General features: G+C 41.7%; 1 protein-coding gene across 3 annotated transcripts in view; it reads right to left on the reverse strand.

Moving 5' to 3' along the window:
* PLEKHH2 (pleckstrin homology, MyTH4 and FERM domain containing H2) overlaps positions 1 to 25687 on the reverse strand; it is a 122444-nt gene that overhangs the window by 71985 nt on the left and 24772 nt on the right. For 2 of the 3 annotated variants that reach the window (XM_050951726.1, XM_050951725.1), the window contains exons 3-7: positions 11048 to 11110; positions 8731 to 8880; positions 8043 to 8126; positions 7128 to 7209; positions 2907 to 3074 (exon numbers count right to left, since the gene is read on the reverse strand). In XM_050951726.1, the coding sequence (XP_050807683.1) occupies positions 2907 to 3074; positions 7128 to 7209; positions 8043 to 8126; positions 8731 to 8880; positions 11048 to 11110 (547 nt within the window). The remainder of the gene's footprint in view (positions 1 to 2906; positions 3075 to 7127; positions 7210 to 8042; positions 8127 to 8730; positions 8881 to 11047; positions 11111 to 25687) is intronic. The other variant, XM_050951727.1, reaches the window with a different exon arrangement.

The raw sequence follows: 25687 nt of genomic DNA on the forward strand, positions 1-25687 counted from the left end.
TCCAACAGACGAAATGCCAAAACATTTGAAAAAATCTCCAAGGCCATGATGGACAGAGGCCACAACAGGGACTCAACACAGTGCTGCGTGAAACTTAAGGAGCTGAGACAAGCGTACCAGAAAGCCAAAGAATCAAATGGACACTCACGGAGGGAGGGGTGACTGATGACTGTAGCTATCCCACAGTCCCCGCACTCTCTGAAAACCATTTGAATTCTTGGCTGAGCTCCCAAAGCCTGAAGAGTCAAAAACATTGTCGCAGGTGGTTCAGGGTATATGTCATCACCCCTCCCCCCCGTGAAAGCAAAGGGAAAAAAATTGTTTCTTGCCTTTTTTCAATGTCACCGTATGTCTACTGGATGCTGCTGGCAGATGTGGTGCTGCAGCACTACACAGCACCATCCCCTTGCCTTGCCTTGCCTTGCGGACAGCAGACGGTACAGTAGGACTGGTATCCGTCATCGTTGTCTCGTGAGTGCTCCTGGCTGGCCTCGGGCAAAAATGGGAATGACTCCAGGTCATTCTCTTCTTTAACTTTTGTCTAATGGAGATTCAGTCCTGCCTGGAATATCATGGCAGCTGGAGGCTTCTGCCTCAGGCTGCTCTCCCCAGTCAGCAGAACCATGCGGTTGTGCCTACCCCTTGCTATCAGGGCTCACAATCAGATACTTAGACGTCTACATTTTGCTGCAAATAAAAAAATTAAGCTGCTGTTTAGAACTGTCCCCCAACATACATATCCTGGGACATTTTGTATTTTACCAGTGTCAACCAAAGGCCCACACACAAATGGAGATTCAGTCCTGCCTGTGCTTCTATCCTGGTGCTTGTCACAGATTCCCATTTTCAGCTATAGGCTGAGTAAGTGCAGAATGGTGGTTCACTCTACTATGCTGTAAGCCAACCGCCCTTCTCTCTCCCCTTTGATCTCTGCTTGCAGAGGCAATAAAGTCAGTGTTGTTTCTTATTCATGCATTCTCTATTACTTCATCACACAAATGGGGGGATAACTGCCACGGTAGCCCAGGAGGGGTAGGCAAGGAGGGAAGCAACGGGTGGGGTTCTTGCAGGGGCACCCCCTAGAATGGCATGCAGCTCATCATTTCTGCGGGATATCTGGGGCTCTGACCCAGAGCAACCATTTGCCTCTCTGGTTCTTTAGTAGGCTTGCCTGATATTCTAGGCAGGACCGACTCTCTATTAGACAAAACTTAAAGAAGAGAATGACCTGGGGAGTCATTCCCATTTTTGTCCATGCGCCTCCGACCTACCTCAGTGAGGCCGGCCAGGAGCACCCATGACAGCAGCAGACAGTACATTATGATTGGTAACCATCTTTGTCAACTTGCAAAAGCAAGGGGATGCTGCTGTCTAGCACTGTAGTACCGCGTCTGTTAGCAGCATCCAGTAGACATATGGTCACAGTGAAAAAAGGCTGAATGGGCTCCATGGTTGCTGTGCTATGGCGTCTGCCCGGGCAATCCAGGAAAAAGGGAGCAAAATGATTGTCTGCCACTGCTTTCACGGAGGGAGGATTGACTGATGACATTTACCCATAACCACAAGCGACAAATTTTTGGCCCCATCAGGCATTGGGATCTCAACCCAGAATTCCAACGGGTGGAGGAGACTGCGGGAACTATGGGATAGCTACCCACAGTGCAACGCTCCGGAAGTCAACGCTAGCCTCGGTGCATGGATGTAGGCCACCAAATTAATGTGCTTAGTGTGGTTGCGTGCCCTCGACTTTCTGTTTCCAAAAATCGGTTTCTGTAAAATCGGAATAATCCCGTAGTGTAGACATACCCACAGTCTCCCTGCTGCTACAAAGAGGAAATAAACTGCACTGTGTCTATATCTGTCACAGTGTACTCACCCCAATGTGTTGACATAACTATACCACTAGGCACACTGCGGTGGGGAGAGGGTGCAGAATGGATTCAAGATGGTGCAGTTGCAGAAAATGGTGGTAAAGTGCACAGGCACAGGGAAGGGGGTGTCTTATGCTACTGCTTCTTTGCGCTAGTATTGAAGGCAAGCCATTATCTCACCCATTTTAATTACAATATACTGAGTTTATCTTGCTGAGCTTGGGTTTAAAACTGATATTAGGACAGCAGCACTAACATATAGAAACAAATGGAAAAAGTGAATGCAAAAACTTGGAGTGAATATTTAATTTAGCTCATTCCTTCATGAACTTTAAAAAGAAATCTTTTGAAGTTAGACTCTAATCTTGCAGCTGAAACCAAAAGGATGGAGCCCTGCACCTGTGCAAAGCCCAGAGACTTGTGAAATTCTGCAAAGTCATAAAGGTCTGCCACAGCAGTCTTAATACTGTTAGATGCTCTCCCTACCTAGAGTATGTTAATTAAGAGCTTAGGCTGAAATTGAAGTCTTAAATCAAGTAATATGTAACAATTTAAAAACAGATTGAACATATATTTAGATGGATTTCATTATTTTTTCTTGTCAACTAACAGCTCTGGGTATATCTCCTCATTACAGTTAATTTTACAACCTCTTTTGCACTATAGGGCTGCATCTTGTTTTCTGATATTATTGAAATTAATGAACACTATAGAATAAATTGGGATAATCTAATCCAAGGCCCAAAAGCAACCTCCTCTTCTAACGGATACAGCAGTGATCCATCAGCATACGCTAACAGCAAAATATTTAAGAAATATACTAACTCTACATCAGAAGATTTCTAATAATACAGACTGTCTTGCGAAAGAGATGAGTGTGAAACAAAGGCTACAGCGTGTCCTTTCTTAAGTCCTTTTGTCCTATTTTGAAGAAGGCTATTCTTGAACATAGCTATGTTTAAAGCAATTTTAATTTTCCATTAATTTCTTCCAGAATAAAATTAGATCAGGGATAAATACCTAATATGTTATTACCATCGCTTAATTCTGATTCTTTACGTGATGATTTGCTTATTTCATCAAATTTAATAGCTTGCTGAGGACTTCTTGCTCTGTTCAAAAAGCATCCAAAAGTCAAACTGCTTAGTCGCTGGCCTTCCCCAGGTTTATGTGTTGAAGGGACACATCTCTTCCCCATAATTTCTGCAAGTGTAGTAATTCATAAATTTAGTGTTAACAGGTCATGACAGCATATGCTGATAGGTTTTACTCTTTTTAAAAACTGTAATAAAACTAAATATTTTGATATTAGAAATAAAAACCTTCTTGAAATCCTCTCTATACCAAACTTGGAAACTAAATTTCCACTTAGTAAAGAAATATGATTCTTCTTCTAGAAAGTGAAGAAGGGAGAAAAACAATTTCTTTTTAAAAAATTACAACAGAAAGATGTATTCTGAGAGAGAAAGAGTAAAAAAGATAGTGACACTAAAGTAACAGCAGAATAAACTTGGGTATTATGTTTGCAGTTCAGCCTACATATTAATCCAGTATACACCCAAACATGATAAAAGCAGACCAACTTTAATCATGCAAGGATTTATATGGGTTCCCTATTTCTTCTGATTTTCAAGGGATAATTGAGAAGGATAGGTCTAAAGTAAAACTTAGGCTCAACCGAATGACACTTTCTAAAAATAACTGGGGTAACTCTCTTCTAGAAAAGGAAAATGTTCACTAATCATAGCCAGGAAACTCTTTGTGAGAAAAAACTATAGACTGATAGCTTTAAAAAAAAAAGTGGTAACTCCTGCTCTAAATACAAAAAGAGGAGTAAAAAGAGAGAACTGTCAAGATCTTTGTGATAGAGTCCTCCCAAAATGGCTGGATAAAAAGGCAGAACTGTATTAGATGCCCTATGGTACAAAATATAGCCAAAATTACTAGTAATTTAGGAAATACACATAGTGGATCTTCCTGATCACCAAGGGATCAAGAGCACAATTAAGGAAGACAAGGACATTATTAAGAAGCTACATGGTTTCCTCTGTTTTTACCACAGAAGATGATATCTACTCCAGACCTGCTCTTTTCTGGTAATAAAGACAAAATACTATCAGACAATGAGATGTTAGAAGAGGTGCTGGAACAAACTGATCATATTAAAAAAATAAATTGCCAGGCCTGAATGGTATACATCTATGAGTACTGAAGGAGCTGAAGTATGACATGGTTGAACTGCTAGCAAAAATGTGCACTCATTTAAAAACAACTACTCTACTAGAAAACTGGAATATTTTAAAAAGCTCTATGGGTGATGTCGGAAAATACAGACCAGTAAGCCTGTCATAGTATAATTCCCCACTCTGAACCTTAGCGTCCAAAAGATGGGGTACCAGCATGAATTCCTCTAAGCTCAATTACCACCTTAGAACTTGTAGCGCTGCCACCAACCAGGAATTCCAGTGCCTGGTACACTCCGGTCCCCCGCCTCAATACCTTGCCCGGGGACCCCCAAGACCCAGTCCCTCTGGATCTTAACAAAAGGAAAGTAAACCCTTTCCCTCACCGTTGCCTCTCCCAGGCTTCCCCTCCCTGGGTTACCCTGGAAGATCACTGTGATTCAAACTCCTTCAATTTTAAAACAGAGAGGACAATCCACCTTTCCCCTCCTTCTCTTTCCCCCTCCCAGACTCTCCCTGAGAGAGAAAGTAATCCTAACACAGAGAGAAAATTAACTTTTCTCTCCTCCTTCCCTCCTTTCTCCCCACCAATTCCCTGGTGGATCCAGACCCAGTCCCCTGGGGTCTCACCAGAATAAAAAAACAATCAGGTTCTTAACAAGAAAAGCTTTTAATTAAAGAAAGAAAAAAACAGTAAAAATTATCTTTGTAAATTTAAGATGGAATATGTTACAGGGTCTTTCAGCTATAGACACTGGGAATATCCTCCCAGCCTAATACAAGCACAAATTAAAATCCTTTCAGCAAAATACAAATTTGAACTCCTTCCAGCCAAATACACATTTGCAAATAAAGAAAACAAACATAAGCCTAACTCGCCTGATCTTCCTAGTACTTACTATTTTGAATCTATAAGAACTTGTATCAGGGAGATTGGAGAGAAACCTGGTTGCACGTCTGGTTCCTCTCAGAACCCAGAAAGAACAACCACCAAACACTAACAGCACACACAAAAACTTCTCTTCCTCAAGATTTGAAAGTATCCTGTCCTCTGATTGGTCCTCTGGTCAGGTGACAGCCAGGCTCACTGATCTTGTTAACCCTTTCCAGGCAAAAGAGATATGAAGTACTTCTGTTCTATTAACTCTTACTTATCTGTTTATGACAAAGCCTTACATTATTTCCTGGTAAATGGGTTCAAACTATAATTAAAAATGGAATAAAACATCTGAAAGATAATGATCATTGATATGACAGGATGTAACCAGAATGGTTTCTGCAAAGAGAAATTGTGTCTCACTGATCTCTTAGAGCAGGGGTGGGGAACCTATGGCCCAGAGGTTGGATCCGGCTGGCTGCTTCATTTCATCTGGCCCGCGGTAAGTCTCCACGCCGTGGGCTAGAAGCCCAAAGTCTCGGCGCCGCCCCGCCCCCCCCGCAGGGCTGGAGCTGTGAGCAGTGGCTTGCCCTGCTGCAGGGGGGAGCTGGGGATGCCAGGCTGTTAAAAGTTTGGTCGTCTCCATGCAGCTCCCGGAAGTGACTGGCATGTACCTGCAGCCCCTAGGCGAGAGGCAATCAAGGAAGCTCTGCAAACTGCCCCCGCATCCAGCGCCAGCTCAGCAGCTCCCATTGGCCGGGAACCACGGCCAATGGGAGCTGCGGGGGTGGCACCTGTGGGCGTGGGCCACGCACACTGTGGAGAGCCCCCTGGCCCCTCTGCCTAGAGGCTGGACATGGCGGCGGCTTCCGGGAGTAGTGTGGAGCCCTGACAGGCACGGAGCCTGCTTTAGCCCTGCTGAGCTGGTGACCAGGAGCCGCCTGAGGTAAGCGCTGCCTGGCCAGAGTCTGCACCCCGAATCTCCTGCCCCAGGTCAGAACCCCCTCCCGCACACAAACATCCTCCCAGAACCCGCACCCCGCATCCACTCCCGTACCCCAACCCCCTGCCCCAGCCCTGAGCTCCCTCCCACACCCAACTCCCTCCCAGAGCCTGGACCCTTCTCTCACACTCAATCCCCAGCCCTGAGTCCCCTCCTGCACCCTGAATCACTTATTTCTGGCCCCACCCTGGAGCCTAGGGGAAGCCCCAAGCCTCCGCGTCCCCACATGGGGCTGGAGCCACGAGCATAAGCTCATTCTGCTGTGGGGGAAGCCTCGAATCTCGATGACCCCCACCAGGGCTGTGTGGCCCGCGACTAATTTTTTTCTGTGGGTCAGTGGCCCCTGATAGAGAAAAGGTTCCCCACTCCTGTCTTAGAGATCTGAGGATGTCAGTAAAGTAGTGGATAAAGGAGAACCAGCTAACATAATTTATTTAGACTTTCTAAGGGCTTTTTACAATGTCCTTCACAAGATACTATTAAAGAAGCTAAGTAGTCAGTGGTTGAAAGGCAAAGTATTGTAATGGATCCAAAACTAGTTAAGAGACAGAAAATTAAGGGCTGGAATAAACAGTCAGTTTTCATCACGGCAAAAGGTTAACAGCTGCGTGCCTCTAGGTTCCATGCTAGGTCATGAGTTATCTAATATATTAATTAATCATCTGGAAAGGGGGTTGAGTAATAAACTAGCAACATTTGCACATGACAAAGTTACTTAGGTTAGTCAAGTCCAGGGAGGACTCTGAGGAAGCTTGGTGAGACTTAAAGAAGGTAGGTGAACTGGCAACATGATGGCAAATAAAATTCAGAACTCTGATCCTCACCATGGTACAGACTGGTGGGCCAGTTCCACAATGATAGCCACCTATCCTTTAACATTTCAAAGTCTACAAATCATACAATTAAACAAGTTAAAGGGAGGATATGAAACAATCCAACCCAATCAGATTATTTGCAAACTTATTTAAGTTAAGAAAATATTCATACATTCAGAAACAAATGACAAATACTTCTTGCCTTACTCATTCACATGTAGTCCCAGTAAAGTCTAAAGTCAAAGGGTTCATGGGACAAATTCCCATTGAAATCAAAGTATTCCATGAGACGACTCAGATGCATAAAGTGAGCAGGATTTACTCCCAACCATTACTTATAAAACTTAGAGCAAATTTCAAAGGACATGTGCTATTTACCTTGCAGTTTAGACTGCATTGTTCTCATCTCTTCATTTTGGTTTTGGTTGATCAAGCGAAGGTTCTGATTTTCTACCTCTAACTGAAAGGATATAAATTTAAGCTCCTCCATTAGTGAAACAATTTTTCAAGTCATTACATTGTGAGGGAAGACACAATTTTCTTGCCATTTCCTTTTGAGCTAAATAAGAGCAGTAGCAGGGCTAATCTTAATTGAGGCCTAATATTATGGATTTGTTCATTCAGAATAATGTGTTTTTTATGATAAACATTCTTCCCACTTTTGTACTTTAAGTATATAGCTATTTAACTAGCTTTATGTGTATACAGAAATGTCAGTATATAATAATTCACATATTAGGTACTACAATATTTCACTTTATGCTAGATTGGCTTTTTATTTTTAATGGCAATTCAAAATGCATTAAACATGAGAGTAGGAGCAAATGCTGGGTGCCAAAAATGGCAGCCTGTGACCCCAGAGGGCCTTTTATTAGCCCAAGTGAGAGATAAGGAGAGACAGTGAGTCCCCCTTGTGTCCTCTAAACTAAGGAATAGTGAGTTCTAAGCTGAGATAGTGCCACCTCAAAGCCACCCAACACCCACATGCACTGCTCACAGGAGCACATTGTGCAACTGAAGGGGAAAGAGGGACGGGGAGGCACAGGACGTGTCCCTAAGAAGCCCAGGAGTAGTCATCTCCCATGCTAGCCTAATCGAATCCCCTTTTCTCTCATGCCTCCATTGAGATAGGAAATTTTGAGAGTTTTTTCCTTTTAGGCCTAATAAATATAGCACCACAGGAAAATGGTAGACATTTTTCACTGAGATTTCTCTCCCTGTATGACACAGAAACTCTGGCCTGTTACACTGTGTATTCACTGTACGGTAAATATCACAGGAGATGTCTCATACCTCATGGAGCTTGACTGCCACCCATTCTTTTATTTTAGCTGCTTTTTCTTCTATGATTTTTGCCTCTTGTATTCTGATTTGCTTCTGAAATAGTAAAACAAAATATATTTTCCAATGTGTATACCATCCCATCTAGGGAGCATCTTATAATTCAAATTCTGTAGATTACTTCTAGCGGTTTCATCTCAGTCTCTTTGCCACTAGCATACAAGAGTTGGTAAATTCTTTGAACAAATCCTTCATGGGATTTTTCACATGGGCTGCTGTCCTACTAGATAAAGTGAAAATCTGTCTCAAAGGGAGACCTGGAGGAGGAGGAAGAAGAAAAATGTCTCTCCAGACTACATCCTAATTACCAATCAAATGTTCTTACAAAGGAAACCTCATCTCAATTTGAGAATCTCATTCCTCTGACCCCCCACAACAACTGAGAAAAAAAAAATCTTCCAGTAGACAATTCCGTCTCAGCCCCACCTCCTGCAGGAAAAGCCAGTTGAGTTTGTTCCTCAGTCCAGACTCGTAATTTAACATGTGATGTATTACCTTTATAGCATCAGGCCATTTATCAATAATCAGATAATGAGAAAAAAATTTAAACTTATCTCTCTTATACCATTCTTTATTTTTTTATATACACAATTAGGAATCTATGAATAACATGCCTTTTGGTCATCGAATTATTCCTAACCTGTTCTTCAAGTTGTTGCTCCAAGTTTTGTATAATGTCATCTTTTTCCTGTACCAGAGTTTCCAGATCTTGACACTTCTTATACAACCTGGTCTCCGATTCGCTAGTCTGAACATTAGCTGCTTTTAATTTCTCTTCCATAATCTGCACCTGTTCAGCAGATGAAATACAACACCCTAAGTAAACTTTAATCATTTAATCATTAAAGTCATAATAAAATTTACCATACATTAAAGGCTCAACCCTGTGCTGCCAAGTGCTAAAATAGATCAAAGATGACAGCATTTTGTAGATCATACTTTATCTTTAGCCAATAGTACTGCAAGAGCACTGCTAACACTTAGAGGTTTTGTTAACATCAGTTCTAACTTCTGATTCCATAACAAATAAAACTACTAGATATAGTAAAAGGGGACAAATATGATGACTATCTTGGGAACACTTACCTCCCTCATCCGACTGTTATGAGGCTTAATAAATAAAGGTCTGCTAAGTCTTTTGAAACTCTTGCTTACACACAGCACACATGAAAATAATTAGTATTATTTTATTAAAATTATGACTTATAAAGATCTTGCTCATAGTCAATGAATGCATTCTTATCCAAGTCACCAAGATCCTGAATGAGAAAACACTCAGAACATGTTTAAATCCATTCCAAATCAAGACAGCACTAACCATGCACTTAGAGTTACATATAAACAGAGATGCTTTCTTGAACTGAGGCCAGAGACCATGGCCAGGATTTTTGTCTAATTTTCAGGGTTATTTCTTAAATAGTCCTTGGATTATATGCTCTTTTAGGCGTAGAGACTGTCTTCCTCTGAGTCTGTAAACACCTGGCACAATGTGGCCACATTTTTGATTGAGGCCTTTGGGTGCTTCTGTATCATAAAATATTAATGCTAAATTCATGCAAATATCAACATGGGAAAGAAATAATTGTGGTATATATAGCCTTTTAAGGCTTGACTACAGAGCATAGTACATGACCAATCTTTGCTCCACAGAAAACATTCCTGAGTCAGATGTTTAGTGTTTATACTAATTTATAAACAAAGAGAAACAATTTACAAACCCAACTGCAGAACATGCCCACTTTCAGCAGATCACTGTGTTCAGCCTTGAAATGCTCTTCCCACTGCTCATATAAACATAATTCAAATTCTAGCATGTGAGAGAAGAGCTGAACTTGGGCAACAGACACTTTTCACCAAAGAAAATGAAACCATAAATCCTTTCAGCACTGTTAAAGAGAAAAGAGAGCACTCACTATGGATGAATCACTAAAATATATGTACAGACAGACTAGCAAAGGCCACGAAACAGTGATTTATGCTGCTCCCAATTAACAATTCCTGTGTGCTTTTAAACTGATTTTTTTATCAGTAAAGCAAATTGGGAGATTCATTAGTAGAGTATAACAAATTGAAGCTGAGAACATACAGCTTCTGTGTAAACCAAGGGCTTGGTCTTGCAATGCAATGGAATACCCTCAACTCCCACTAAGTTCAATGGAAATTGATGGTCTCGGCAAAGCTCACAGGAAGTGGCCTCACCTTGCAGCTTAGATTCCTACTATTTTGTTTGAGGAGATCTATGCGTGTATTTGAATTAATGCAGCAATGAATGCATGCATTCCATATGACATGATTTTTTATGCTTTTACACTTTATATTACCAATGATTTCATTTAATTTTTGATGCACATTCTTATATGGCATCATTTGGGTATCCATCAGGGACACTGGCTTTAGTCACTAAAACATCTTCATTTTGGGACAGCAAAGATAACCTAAATTTAGTATGTGTGGACTACTTAATCCCATGGACAACTAAAACTTTAAAAGAGGGCTCAACGTTGGAGAATTCTCCTATTTAGTGATGGTACTTTTACTTGAGAATATGGCTCTAAGGCACAAATATGTTAATTTTATGTTTTAATGGCTTTGCTACTGTCAGGACTGTTTTCTCTACCTTTTGTTAGTTTTACATTTGCATCACTTATCAAAAGCTAGAAAGAGACACAGAAGAAAAATACTGTACAAACAAAAAGATTCAAGACATGCACTTAATATTTGTTTTGGTAGATTTGACTATATGTTAAGACAGACCCATAACTGGGTGGCAAACCAAGATGTTACAATATCTATTAGGAAACATCTACAGTGGGACATTTTAAAAGATATTATCCTCTCCTTCTCAATACTAGTTAAGGAATATAGCAATATTTCTGAGTCACCTTTGCTAACATTACTCTAATACATCATCCAATAATAGCTATCAGGCATACCGTACTTCTTCAATTTAAATGTACCTGCTGAAAAGCTCTCTCTGCTTGACGATCTGCATCAATAACTTGTCTTTCAAGTTGTTGCATCTGTATATATATATAAAACAGCATGTCATAAAATGAGCACTCCTTTTATAAGCTGCCACCAAAAGCTCCATAATGTAAGATAATTTCATATCCTATTTAGAACAAAAAAACTAATACAACCTAAAAAAATAAAACAAGTAAAAGTTAGGACAAGTTGCATTTGCGACTGGGGAAATAATCAATACATGAGGATGATATCAAAATATTATTGAGGTTCTACTAAAGTAGGGAAATTCAGTAAAAATTATCTTTATAATAGACCCTTGTGGCTAAGTTCTGTACCATAATGGCTCTTCCCTGCTACCATGTAGTAGAAATGGTTTTGATAGTTACCCTTAGATCCTTAGCTCTTTTCTCTTCTTGAGGCCCAACCCTGCAAAGTGCTGAGCTTTCTTAGCTCCTATTGACATTAATAAGAGTTGAAGGTACTTCGTACAGTGCAGAATCAGGTCCCTAGTTCCTAGTAAAGTTGAAAACTCAGTCCTCCGGAAGGACTGTACTAGACGCAACATTCAAGCATCCATGCAACATTCAAACACCATCTGACTGAGGGAGCAAAATGGACACCAAAAAAATCTGTGACCTACTACAAGATAGTAGTCAGGTACTGCAGAGAAAAGTCTACTACTAACTGTGCTGAAATATTATTTTTGCTAGAATCCTTCTAGCATTGTTTTCCTGATATAGGAATTTTTTCTCTGAGAACCAATTTATAAAAACAGGCTAGAGAGTACCTGGGAAGACAAATACTTTTCAGCATGGTTTCAGGAGCTTGCTTCTGCAGAAATATTAAACTATTATTCCACACTGGTTGTCACTTGGACAGATGTGAGCCACATGTGGACATGGACTAAAGGTCACGCATTGATCACATAGACCACTGTTCCTAATCATAGGTCACGGTCAAATATTTATGAGGATAATACCCAGCCTCAGAATTATGACTGTAAAAGACTTGTATACAAGCGCTATATATTTGAAGAAGGGTTTATCCATCCTACAATGTTACTGTGTTTTGCTTGTACTCTACTTCTCTCATTTTCCAGATTCTTGGCTTTTTCAGATGTCAATCCATACTACCAGTAACAGTTTTGTATAGTTTCAATACTTCACCCAGACAAGAACACACAGTTGTCACTTGCTGTTAATCAAAAGGCAGGGAAATGAGAGAAGAGAAAGTTTGTACTAACTAAGAAAAGCTGTCATTAACCTCTTAATATCTCTCCACTTTAATAATATGGAAACCTAAACTTCACACAATAGCATGTAATTTGAATCAAGGATTATAAACATAGTACAGTGCAAATAACCAAAACTGTGCTCCCCCATAGGCTCTTTTGAAGGAACAGGCTTAAAGAAATGGTAGTTCTATTCATGCACTAAATGTTTAGACAGAGGTGAGGTGTTAAATACCCATTTGGAGCAAATTGTGTTCCTTTTTGTCTGTGTAATTAAAACCAAAGCAAAAACCCTGTTTGTCATTAATCTTGAGTTTTTTATCACTGGGTTTTAAGTTTTATAATTTAGTATCCTAAAATTACTTTTCAGAGTTGTGGTTTTAGATTGTCTATTGAAGTATGAAATTAGGTTACAAAGCTTGCTTTAATAGGGCTGTTTAACATTTGCTATTTTAGTAAATTTGTAGCAAGGATTAAATTGTATGTTTGGGAATATTGATAGCAAATATCATGCACTACACTAACCTTACAGTGATGACACACATTACATTGCATAGTAATAAACATGGAATAAACATCTAATTAACATTCTATGGCAGTATGATAGAAAAAATCTTTTAAGTATTCATAATGTGGCTTTACTGTAGATGAAATGGCAAACTGTCCAGAGTTTTCAACAATCCAAATAACTTGTAAACATAGGTGGAATGCCAGTATCAGTGTTTTGTGAACCACTAATAGATATACCATAAGTAGAGGTTCTAATTTGAGCTTTAAACTAATTTTTACCAGAAAGAACCAGCCAAAAAGATTGACACACATACCTACTAATTTATATATAGAAATAAAACTTGGAATTTTTGCTTGCTAGTCCCAATCATGCATCTCAACTGTCCTTCATTACAAGGGAAACACCTCATTAAATGACATCCACGCCACACAAACCTGGCATGATCTCCAGGGCTTACTCCAGGCAGCAGCGAAGGAAGCAGGTGCTTGAGCTGGCCAATGGAAAGGGGCGGGAGGGAGGGAGCGAAGGACCTGCTGCCGAAGAATGAAGCGGCACGATTGAGCTCCCGCCAAAGTGCCGCTGATCAGCTTTATTTTATTTTATTTTGCTTCGCTATTTGGGGTGGTAAAAAAGCTGGAGCTGGCCCTGATGATCTCACTTTATCCTTTTGTAAATTATTCCTATCACAAATCCAAATTCATGTGATGTCACAAGAAATGTTTGTGATCAAACTAATCCCACATCATTTTGAGCTTCTTGTTTTACTATTTTTGTATCCCTGCTTGAGTTTTGTGTCCTCCATTTGGAAGTTGGCAGGAACATATCAAATCAACATAACAGATCTTCTACGTCCTCTTCCTTCATAGGATAGCTACAGCTAGGGAAGAAGGAGCCAACATTTCGCAACAAGTTGAGCTGTCTGATCACTTAGCCAGCCTTTGGCTTGCCACCATTCCTGTCTAGGAAGCTGACAGACTAGAACAAACACATTGCATATAGTCTAAGCTGCAAACCTCCTAAGTCATACTGAGCTTTTCAGGTTCAAATTTATTTCCTGAAGAAACTCCCAATCAACTTCTCAGAAAACAAAAGGCCTCAAGCCCTGAAAACAAAACACAGCCTCCTTTGCATAATGGTACCATTATTAGACATTGGCTAACAACTAGACAATAAGCACTGCTCTTCTGCACAGCACTTTGAGTTTTGTACAATACCATGAAAAACAGGAATTATTCCCACATCTCCATGCTGTTTCCAAGCATCTGTAACACTATGCAGTGCTGGCTGGAGGACTATAAATACCTAGACAGAAGTTAGTGACATGAATAACATTACTTGAATAAAAGCTTTAGGTGTTTTTAAACTAAAAACAACAACCTGAGGGAAATGACCTGACAATTTTACCAAGCAAAATAGCGCTGAAAGGGTTAAGAATGTAATACTGTGTTTAATATTTGCTTCTTGTAGAGCTGACTTCAGAAAATATGTTAAGTAGTTTTGCATGAGCTCAAAATATGGATAAGTCAGCCAGCTTTCTGGCAGCAACTACACTTTGTTCTTGTAATTTGGAAACTTTCTGAAGACTCCCAAATGTATGTTTGGCTCCTGTGAAATAATATAACAATATATTCTGTACTTTCTGAATAATATACCATAGTGACCAAACTTTAGTAGTTGTTCTATTACATGGAATTGGCTAATGCTTCAATAGTTAAGAGCCAGATACCATTTCCTCAACAAATCCTGATTTTTTTTCCTTCGGGGTTTATTGATTTAGGTTTATTTTAGAGTATCTATCCCAAACTTGAAGCATTATATAACAATTGCAATAATAGTAATATAATAGGTACAATACAAACGTAAAAATTCAAAGTTCACACAAACAATCTGCTCCAAGCCACAATACTGCTTGTCCAAAAAGTAAGAGAGATCCTCACCCATGCTCTGGACTAAGTTTTTGTTGTAATAGGAAATCACTTTTTTTTTTTTTTGCTTCTTTATGATATATAAAGAAAGCCTAAGAATTTTTTGTCTTTTTGTCTATTTTTCACAGGGTTTTCTGCTTGCTTTTCTACATTTGAAATTCAAGTCTTGTCTACTCTGCTTTTCCTGGAAATCTCAGTAGACAAATGGAGAACTAGTAAGCTTAGGATATCAAAAGCACCAAGCAAGATAAATGTTCCTAATTGAGGGGGATATCACTTTTACTCAGACAGTTTAGAATTCCCTGAGATCCAAAGCATGCTGCTAGTTTTTAAACAGAACTTCCTAATGAAGTCAAATTAAAAAATAAAAGGCAGTTCTGATAAACCCCTGTTTTCCTCATTTTTTAACAGTTACTTAACTTGAAACCTCTACTTCAGTTTTGGGGAAAAAAGATTTATTTACTAAATATGCAGCACCTCTACCTCTTCAACTGAGGGCTGAGAATACCCAATTCACTTCTCTAAATCCAACAAGAATTCACCATTTCTGAGACTTTTTAATCATTTTTACTATATTAAAACAAAAACAACAACAACCTTTGAGTATTTTTAAAAATACACTATAAAAGAGCAAACAAACCATAATCTACTCCCTCACTTTCGTTGGGAGGCTGAAAAGGTCCTTTATTAGTATAAAAGACATTTTATACTAACCATTCAAGAATCTTGTTACATCACCACTCTTTTAAAAATATGATGTTATCCATGCACAATATAAACCTCCTTTCCCCCCTTTTTTAAACAGTTATAATCAATAAAATGTTATTACAACAGGGCTATTATAGAAACGACAGTGTATTATGTTCTGAAAGCAAAGGGCGGAAGTTGCAGACAAATTAAAGTAGGGCAATAATTAAAGGAATTAAGAATGAATACAGAAGTCTGATCTTCTGCTAGAAATGGTATCACTTACTTGTGAGTCTTTCTGGGATACAGATAATAGGTCTGAGCATCCAAAGAACAAAATCTCAGTTAACAGTTTTTTTCCATGGTGTTAGCTCTGAAGCCACAGCTTGTGTCCATATATTAATTATGTTATATAACTTCCATAGCCATAAAAGTAAAAAAACCAATAACATAAATTGCACTCAATTTTTCAAATTTTAGATTCATCCCAATTTGCAAAAAGGAAATCATCAGCTTGACTGGAATGTGTACCTACAAAGGATTATATTTTGTTGTAAAATAGTCCTCCAGATTGATGCTTCCACATCATGTGGAAAGAAGTGGAGCTGACTGGATTCAAATATCTGGCTTCACTCCACATACCGTTATACCAAGACACAGAAATATAAAAGAGTAAACTATATGAAAATATAAATGATGTGCAGAGTAACTGGTAAATACATTATTTTTAATATTAAGGACATCTGCCCACACTTCTGCTGTAATTTATTGCTGTGAGACTTTGCTCTATTCTGTCTTGGCTCTATAGCCATGATTAGGTGAGGGAAACAGGTCAAGTTTTAAAACTATGTTAATTAATATGTTTTCAGTAAAATAATTTAAATAAGACTTTGAGCCATTTCTGGATGGGGCAAATCATGTTTAACTATGTTATCTGGTTGTACTTAACCTTGATCACAACCAGTTAACATGTTATTAAGCATTCATAGACCTTCCAGTCTGACCTTTGGTATAACACCGGTCATAGAATTTCCCAATACTAATTCCTAGAGAGCATATAATTTAGAATAAACATCCCATCTTGATTTAAAAATTCCCAGTGATGGAGAATCCACCATGACCCTAGGTAAATTGTTCCAATGGTTAATTATCCTCACTGTTAAAAACTTAAACCTTACATCCCATCTGAATTTGTCCAGCTTCAACTTTCAGTTACTGGATTATTTTATATAGGTCTTTGCTAGACTGAAGAGCCTATTATCAAATATTTGTTCTGCATGAAGTACTTACAGACTACAAAAATACACCTCTTAACCTTCTCTTTGTTAAGCTAAATAGATTGAGCTCCTTGAGTCTATCACTATAAGGCATGTATTCTACTCCTTTGGTTATTCTCATGGCTCTTCTCTGAACCCTCTCTGTTTTATTAACATCATTCTTGAATGGTGAATACCAGAACTGAACAGAGTATTCCAACAGTGGTCACACCAGTGCCAAATACAGAGGTATTCTATTTGATGTTGATGCATCCTGGGATCGCATTAGCTCTTTTGGCCACAGTGTCTCACTGGGAACTCATGTTCAGGTCACTGTCCATCATGACCCCCAAATCTTTTTCAGATATACTGCTTCCCACAATAGAGTTCCCCATCCTTAAGTATGGCTTACATTCTTTGCTCCTAGATGTATATATTTACATTTAGCCATATTAAAACACATATTGTTTGCTTGTGCCCAGTTTGCCAAGCAATCCTGATTGCGCTGTGTCAATGACCTGTCCTCTTCATTATTTACCATTCTCCAATTCCCGTGTCATCTGCAAACTTTATCATGGATTATTTTGTTTTCTCCCAACTCATCGATAACATTGTTAAATAGTGTAGGGCCAAGAACTGATCCCCTGCAAACCTCCCACCAGTAACATATCCACTAGATGATGATTCCCTGCCTACAATTATATTAAGAGCTATCAGTTAGCCAGCTTTTAATCCACTTAATGTGTGTCATATTAATATTATACTGTTCTAGATTTCTAATCAAAATGTTGTGCAGTACCAAATCAAATGCCTTACAAAAGTTATATTACATCAGCATTATTACCTTTATCATCCAAACTTGTCATCTCATTAAAAACGATAAGTTAGTTTGACAAGATTCATTTTCCATAAACCTGTGTTGATTGGCATTAATTATATTACATTCCTTTAATTCTTTATTAATTGAGTCCTGCATCACCCACTCCATTATCTTGCTTGGAATCAATGTCAGACTGACAGGCCTCTAATTCCCCAGGTCATCCAGTTTACCATTTGAAAATGGCACAACATTAGCTTTCTTCCAGTCTTCTGGGACTTTCTCAGTGTTCCAAGACTTATTAAACCTCACCGTTAATGGTCCAACAAGCTCCTCAGCCAACTCTTTTAAAACTCTTGGATGCAAGCTATTCAGACCAGCTGACTTAAAAATGCTTAACTTTAGTAGCTACTGTTTACCATATTCCTGAGATACTGGTGGAATGGAAAGAGTGTTATCATATGTGACTACATAATCTGTTTTTCGCCCAAATACAGAACAAAAATATTTATTGAACACTTCTGCCTTTCCTGCATTATTGATAATTGTACCATTTCCATCTGGTAATGGACCAATAATATGGTTAGGATTTTTTTTTTGTTCCTAATATATTTAGCCTACAAGAAGTATCTTTCAGGGCTGACAGAAGGAATGTATGTAATCGGAAATGCAAGGCAAGTTGGGTTCCTGTTGCGAAGTTCTGTACAAAAAACCCCCACCCTCTTCTGGTGACTTAGCCTAAGAGAACACTTAAATGATCCTCAGAAATATCAAACACGTTATTCTATAAAGTGGACTACATACATACCATCATATTTTCCAATATGATTCCATCGTTACTTCCCTATTTACCAATTTCTCTTCTACATATCACACACTTCCCATAAAGCCATGTAAAATCTCTACAAACTATAGCCAGAATTAAAATATTAACTAACCAACAAAGTAAGCTATATAAACAATCACAGATGGCATGGTTCTACATCACTCTGTTATTAATAAACATTTCAAAGTAAAATAAACACTAAGAAAATTTGTAAAGGGGAAGTTAGCACATACATTTCTTTGCAGGCACTTTGCTCTTTACTAGATCATTTTTAGGTAATTGCAGAGATGGTACATTAATTAAAAAGGTTTATCTTGCCCATGGAATGTTGCATTTTATTGGTGTGGGAACCCTCTCTTGTCCCATAAAAACTAAGGGACAATAATAATATTTATCTATATTCACAAAATGAAATATACTCCTGTAAAGAAACTGAGATCCCAAGCTAAACATTTTAGCACAAAAGCTTTCCCTTGGAATAAATCCAGAACTTTAAAAATATTTAATGTTCATGCTGCAGAGTTCCTTGCTGAATAATCTCTCATAGAAAAAAGCTTAATGCATTAACCAGATCTTGAAGGATCCTCAGGATAGCAAGAGAGACCAAAAAGTGGTGAACTTTTGTCATAAACAGATAAGTAAGAGTTAATTGAACAGAAGTACTTCATGTCTCTTTTGCCTGGAAAGGGTTAACAAGATCAGTGAGCCAGGCTGTCACCTGACCAGAGGACCAATCAGGTGACAGGATACTTTCAAATCTTGAAGGAGGGAAGTTTTTGTGTGTGCTGTTAGTTTTTGGTTGTTGTTCACTCTGGGGGCTCAGAGGGACCAGACGTGCAACCAGGTTTCTCTCCAATCTCTCCGATACAGGCTCTTATAAGTTCAGAATAGCGAGTACTAGGTAGATAAAGCGAGTTAAGCTTATGTTTGTTTTCTTTATTTGCAAATGTGTATTTGGCTGGAAGGAGTTCAAATGTGTATTTGGCTGAAAGGATTTTTATTTGTACTTGTATACTTAGGCTGGGAGGGTATTCCCAGTGTCTATAGCTGAAAGACTCTGTATCTATTCCATCTTAAATTTACAAAGATAATTTTTACTGTTTTCTTTCTTTAATTAAAAGCTTTTCTTGTTTAAGAACCTGATTGTTTTTTTATTCTGGTGAGACCCCAGGGGACGGGGTCTGGCTCCACCAAGGAATTGGTGGGGAAAAAGGAGGGAAGGGGGAGAGAACTCTGTGTTAGGATTACTTTCTCTCTCAGGGTGAGTCTGGCAGGGGGAGAGAGAAGGAGGGAGGAAGGTGGATTTTCCTCTCTGTTTTAAGATTCAAGGAGTTTGAATCACAGTAATCTTCCAGGGTAACCCAGGGAAGGGAAGCCTGGGAGAGGCAACGGTGAAGGAAAGGGTTTACTTTCTTTGTGTTAAGATCCAAAGGGACTGGGTCTTGGGGGTCCCCGGGCAAGGTTTTGGGGGGACCAGAGTGTACCAGGCACTGGAATTCCTGGTTGGTGGCAGCGCTACAAGTACTAAGCTGGTAATTGAGCTTAGAGGAATTCATGCTGGTACCCCATCTTTTGGACGTTAAGGTTCAGAGTGGGGAATTGTACCATGACAACTTTCTTCTTCTTTTTCCTGCTGCATAACAAAGTTGAATTCTACTGATCATCATATCCTAGGTGAGATTCTTGAAATTAAATTCTATGTTCTGGGTCGGATTATGATGTAGGCAATAGCAGCAAAGAATCCTGTGGCACCTTATAGACTAACAGACGTTTTGGAGCATGAGCTTTCATGGGTGAATACCCACTTCCATCAGATGCATCTGAGGAAGTGGGTATTCACCCACGAAAGCTCATGCTCCAAAACGTCTGTTAGTCTATAAGCTGCCACAGGATTCTTTGCTGCTTTTACAGATCCAGACTAACACGGCTACCCCTCTGATACTTGATGTAGGCAATATAGGCCCACGTGTAGAGACCCAGTTCCAGGAGACTGATAATTAATTAATCAAAGCTCATATTTAAAAAAGAAAAAAGTGAGTTTCTAGTTATCATGGTTGCAAAGAAACACTTGAAAGCAGTTTAACAAATGCAGGAGATATATAGTCTGCTGTTTATAATATATATATATATATATACACACACACACATATATATATATATATATAGTCTGCAAACAGCCTGAAATAATAGTTCTGAGAAGTCTGAATTGCCCCGTCTCTTATTTTGGTGCTAACTTCAAGATCAACTGCTCTGGGTGGCCCTGCCAACACCAGGGCTGCCCAGAGGATTCAGGGGGCCTGAGGTCTTCAGTGGCAGGGGGCCCCCGCTTCGGCGGTAATTCGGCAGCGGGGGGCCCTTCCGCTCCGGGACCTGTCACTGAAGTGCCCCAAAGACCCATGGCGGGGGCCCCCTGCTGCCGAATTACCGCCGAAGACCCAGCACTTCAGTGGCGGGTCCCGCTTTGGCGGTAATTTGGCAGAAGGACAGAAGGACCCCCCCCACCCATCAAAGACCAGGAGCGGAAGAAGCTCTGGGGGCCCGGGCCCCATGAGAGTTTTCCAGTGCCCCCGGAGCGAGTGAAAGACCCTGCTCCAGGGGCCTCGAAAAACTCTCGTGGGGGCCCCGCGCTGGGGCAAATTGCCCCACTTGCGCCCCCCCCCCCCCCCCCCGAGCGGCCCTGGCCAACACCAGCTCACAGCAAACTCTGTTTGTGACAGGAGGAGAGGATATAGCCAAGATGATGTTTCCTACTCTACCACAAACTTCCTGTGTGACCTTGGACAAGTCACTTAGTTTCTCTGTGCCTCAGTTCCCCATCTGTAAAATGAGAATAATAGTACTTCCCTTTGTCACAAGGGAGCTGAGATGATAAATACATTAAGGACTGTGAGCAGGGCCGTCCTTAGCCATAGGCAGAACAGGCAGCCGCCTAGGGCACCACTAGGTCTGGGGGCACCACTCTGCCGGGAGCCTGGACAGACGGGAAGCAGTGGAGAATGTAAGAGCAGGGCTGCTGGGTCCTAGAGAGAGCCGAATGCAGCACAGTCTTAGGGAGGGGATTGGCTGCTGGGAAGTCTCTGGGAAGAGGTGGGGGAAGGAACTCACCTGTGAGTGTGACTCTTTCCCCCAGCATGAGGGCTGTCAGGGCTGTGTTGGGTGAGGTGCTGGGGGGGAGGTGAGGCTGTCTGCCTACCTGCTGAGGAATGACAGTGAAAGTAACTCACTTCCTCGCAGGCAGCCAGGATTGGAATGGTCAAACACGGCTGAGCTGGGGATAGCCAGATAGTATGTGCGAAAAATCAGGACAGGGGGTTGTGGTAGGGTGAGCAGATGTCCCACTTTTATAGGGACAGTCCCAAACTTGGGGTCTTTTTCTTATATAGGCTCCTATTGCCCCCCACATCCCATCCTGATTTTTCACACTTGCTGTCTGGTCACCCTAGGTGGGGGTAATTGGTGCCTATATAAGACAAAGTCCCAAATATCGTGACTGGCCCTATAAAATCAGGACATCTGGATCTGGTCACCTTAGCTGGGGAGCGCATCTCTCCCCTGGACTGGCAGTGATCCATCTCATCTGGGGGGAGCTGCACAGGGCAGGATGAGATGCTGTGGCTCCATGCGTGCCCCGTCCCTGAGATCAGATGCTGTGCTAACTTCACCATGGTCCGTTGGGCTGGCGGTGGTGCCCATTGGCGTGTGATCGGACCTGAGGGTTTACTGCTGCTGTTGCCACTCTGCATCCCAAGAGGTGGATTTTGGGGTCCTGCAGTTTTCCACCTATCTCTTCTTCTACTGCAGCTGTTGAACCAGCAGGCTGGGGGGGTGAGCCAAACATGAAAGCAGTACTGTGTTGCCATTTTGATTGTCATTGAGCAAATTTGTTTGCCAAAAATGCTTGCTAACAATCCTGAATTCAATTTATATATATATATATATATATTTAAAAATCAAAATCTTAGCCAAAAACAGAAAATTAAGTTGTTGACAATTATTTGTGACAAGTTTGGTATGGGGAAGGGAGTGGCCCAGTTTTCATCAGAGAAACAAAAAATGTTGACTGACTTTCCTATAGCACTGTTATTGCTAAATAGAGCCCTCCAACAACTGTAATATGCTCATCTCCTTACTAGTGTATAGAGCAGGGGTCGGCAACCTATGGCACATGTGCCAAAGGTGGCACGCGAGCTGATTTTTGATGACACGCAGCGGCGGGCTGAGCGGCTCAGCCCACCACTGCCCCGGAGTTCCGGCTGCTGCCCCATTGCCACTCGGGGTCCCGGCTGCCAGCCCCACTCAGCACCCGCTGCTGGCCTGGAGACCCCCAAGGAACCCCAGGCTGGCAGTGAGCTGAGCAGGCCGGCGGCTGAGACCCTGGCTGAGCCACTCAACCCGCTGTCAGCCTGGAGTTCCATTCACTCAGCTGGCAACAGGCTGAGCAGGACTAAATTCAATGACATAGGAAAACAAGAGCAACTAATGACAAAGTGCAAGAACCTAGAGCAGTGGTCTCCAACCTTTTTCGTCTGGTGGGCGCCAGATGAAGGACCGTGGTGGCGGATGAGCATCCGCCGAAATGCTGCCGAAATTCGGCGGCAAGCAGTGTCATCCAGAGGCGCCGAAATGCCGCCGAATTTTGGCAACCATTTCGGCAGAGGCTCGTCCTCTGGCTAGTACGCGCGTGCACTGAGAGGCCCCTGAGGGCTCCATGGTGCCCGCGGGCACCATGCTGGGGACCCCTGACCTAGAGAGCCTCCTGAAGCATGGTGATCATTTTGATTTAAATGGACTTGAACTGTACGAAGAATTGAGTTGTTGCCACATGCAAAATCGATGATGGACATTGTACAGTTTATTCATACCAGCAAACTTGCCACTCATATTCTACTGACAATTCCTGTAACAGTAGCATCAGGAGAACGGAGTTTCTCAAAACTAAAGCTCATTAAAAATTATCTCCACTCTACAATGAGTCAGGAACATTTGACTGGTCTTGCTATTCTTGCAATCGAACAAGACATCACTTTGTCTTTGTCATACGATGACATTATTACTGATTTTGCAGCCAAAAAAGCCAGAAAGATTGCTTTTAATTAAAAACTAATCCTTGTTTCAATACCTCTTCATATAAATTTTCAATAAAATGTTGAAAAATTAAAAAAATTATATTATTTGCATCATTCTGTCAAATCAGAATTTTTTCTTTTAGTGCTAGTTCATCAGCATTACAGTGTGCTTAATTAAGTTAAACTGGTTTTAGTAACAAGCATGTGGCAAGTTTTCCAATACTGTAAGCTTATGTTCGTGCTGCTAAGAGCAAGGCAGGCAGAGGGGCACCAGTTTAATAATCCCGCCTAGGACACCATAAATCCTAAGGACGGCCCTGACTGTGAGCACATAACTGTAATGAGGGCCATATAAGTACCTAAGATAACTACACAGGCCCAGCAGATACAATGCAGTTGCTGTGCTAACTACTAGAGGCTCTCCTGCTGCCCCTCCTGTCTCTCCAGATCAAATTTGCTCAGTTTAAAGGTTAAAAAAAAAAAAGCTTTCTAACAGCCAAACATGCAAATTCAGCTGACTTGAAAATAAAGCTCCTCTCCCCACACCCCTGTCATCACTGCTAACAAAAATTCTGCAGGCCATGTTATGCCAAGGGCCGCCTGGGGGGCGGGGGTGGGGGGGCCAAGTGGGGCAATCTTCCCCAGGCCCCGGGGTCCGCAGGGTCTCCCACGAGAATGGCTGAGGCTCCCTCTCTTGCCCCACCCAACCCTGTCTCTGCCCCTCTGCCGAAGCCTCAGTCCATCCAGCAGTGTCCCGGACAGCTTCAGCGTGGCTCTGGCGGGGCCCCTGAGCTCCTCCCCGCTCAGAGTTGTGTGGTAAGGGGGCGGGGCTGTGAGCTCCAGGCCGAGCGGAGGGAGCTGAGCTCAGCCTGGAGCTCGCAGCCCCGCCCCCTTACCATGCAGCTCTGAGCAGGGCAGGGCTCGGGGCCCTCCCGGAGTCATGCTGCAGCTTTTGAGGGAAGCTCCTGGATACACTGAAGCTCTGGGTGAAGGGAGAGCTGGGGGTAAGGGACAGGGCCGGGGGGGGGGGGGGGTTAGCTAAGGGGCAGGAAGTCCCAGGGACAGTCAGAGCACAAGGAGGGGGCAGAGGTTCTGGGGGTGGTGGTCAGGGGACAGGGAACAGGGGGGTTGGATCACAGGCATTCTGGGGGTCTGTCAGGATTCAGCGGGGCGAGGGTGGATAGAGGTCGGGGCAGTCAGGGGACAGGGAGCAGGGGTGGGGTCCCAGGGTGATGGTTGGGGATGGCGTCTCTGGGGGACGGTGAGGGGACAAGGAGCAGGATGGGTCAGTGATTCTGAGGGGGGGCAGGCAGTCGGGGGATAGGAAGTGGGTGGGGGTCGGATGGGGGGCAGGGCCAGGCTGTTTGGGAGGCACAGCCTTCCCTACCCTAAAGCTCATTCAGCAGTTTGAGGCTTGCAGAAGAGCCAAGCTGTTAGCTTTTCCATTAGGGCTACCATCCCTTTCACTTCTCAAATGCCAAATTATAGTCTATATTTAATTTCAGTGCCATAGGGAGATTCATGTCAGGGGAGGGTAGCTTCATTTAAAATTAGCCACTGGGGGAGGGATCACATGAGAAGAACAATATCCTTCCCAACCCTACCAAGGGAGACCCCCCTCCCCTCCATTCCCTGAGGCTGCAGAGGGATTAATTCAGTGGTTCTCAAACTTTTATACTGGTGACCCCTTTCACATAGCAAACCTCTGAGTGCGACCCCCCCTTTATAAATTAAAAACACTTTTTTTATATTTAACACTATTATAAATGCTGGAGGCAAAGTGGGGTTTGAGGTGGAGGATGACAGCTCGTGACCCCCAAGTAATAACCTCATGACCCCCTGAGGGGTCCTGAGCCCCAGTTTGAGAACCCCTGGGTAAATTTAATTTTAGCATCCTGTGTCCATTCACATGCATGTGCTATTTTGAGCATTTCAGTTTTCACAACATAGGCTCATCCCAGATTCTGGAACAAGCTCAAATGCTCAGTTCGTAGAGTATGTACATAAGCTATATTAAAGACAAACCCACAGTAACCATCTTCAGTTTGTGAGGGACACCCTGGAGTCAGTCTCTAGGAAACAGATAAATGCATGGAGGTTAAGTCCATTAATGGCTATTAGCCAGGATGGGTAAAGAATGGTGTCCCTAGCCTCTGTTTGTCAGAGGGTGGAGATGGAAGGCAGGAGAGAGATCATTTGATCATTACCTGTTAGGTTTACTCCCTCTGGGGCACTTGGCATTGGCCATTGTCGGTAGACAGGATACTGGGCTGGATGGACCTCTGGTCTGACCTAGTATGGCTGTTTTTAT

Source organism: Gopherus flavomarginatus, chromosome 4 (assembly GCF_025201925.1).
Source record: "Gopherus flavomarginatus isolate rGopFla2 chromosome 4, rGopFla2.mat.asm, whole genome shotgun sequence".
Lineage (NCBI taxonomy): Eukaryota > Metazoa > Chordata > Testudines > Testudinidae > Gopherus > Gopherus flavomarginatus.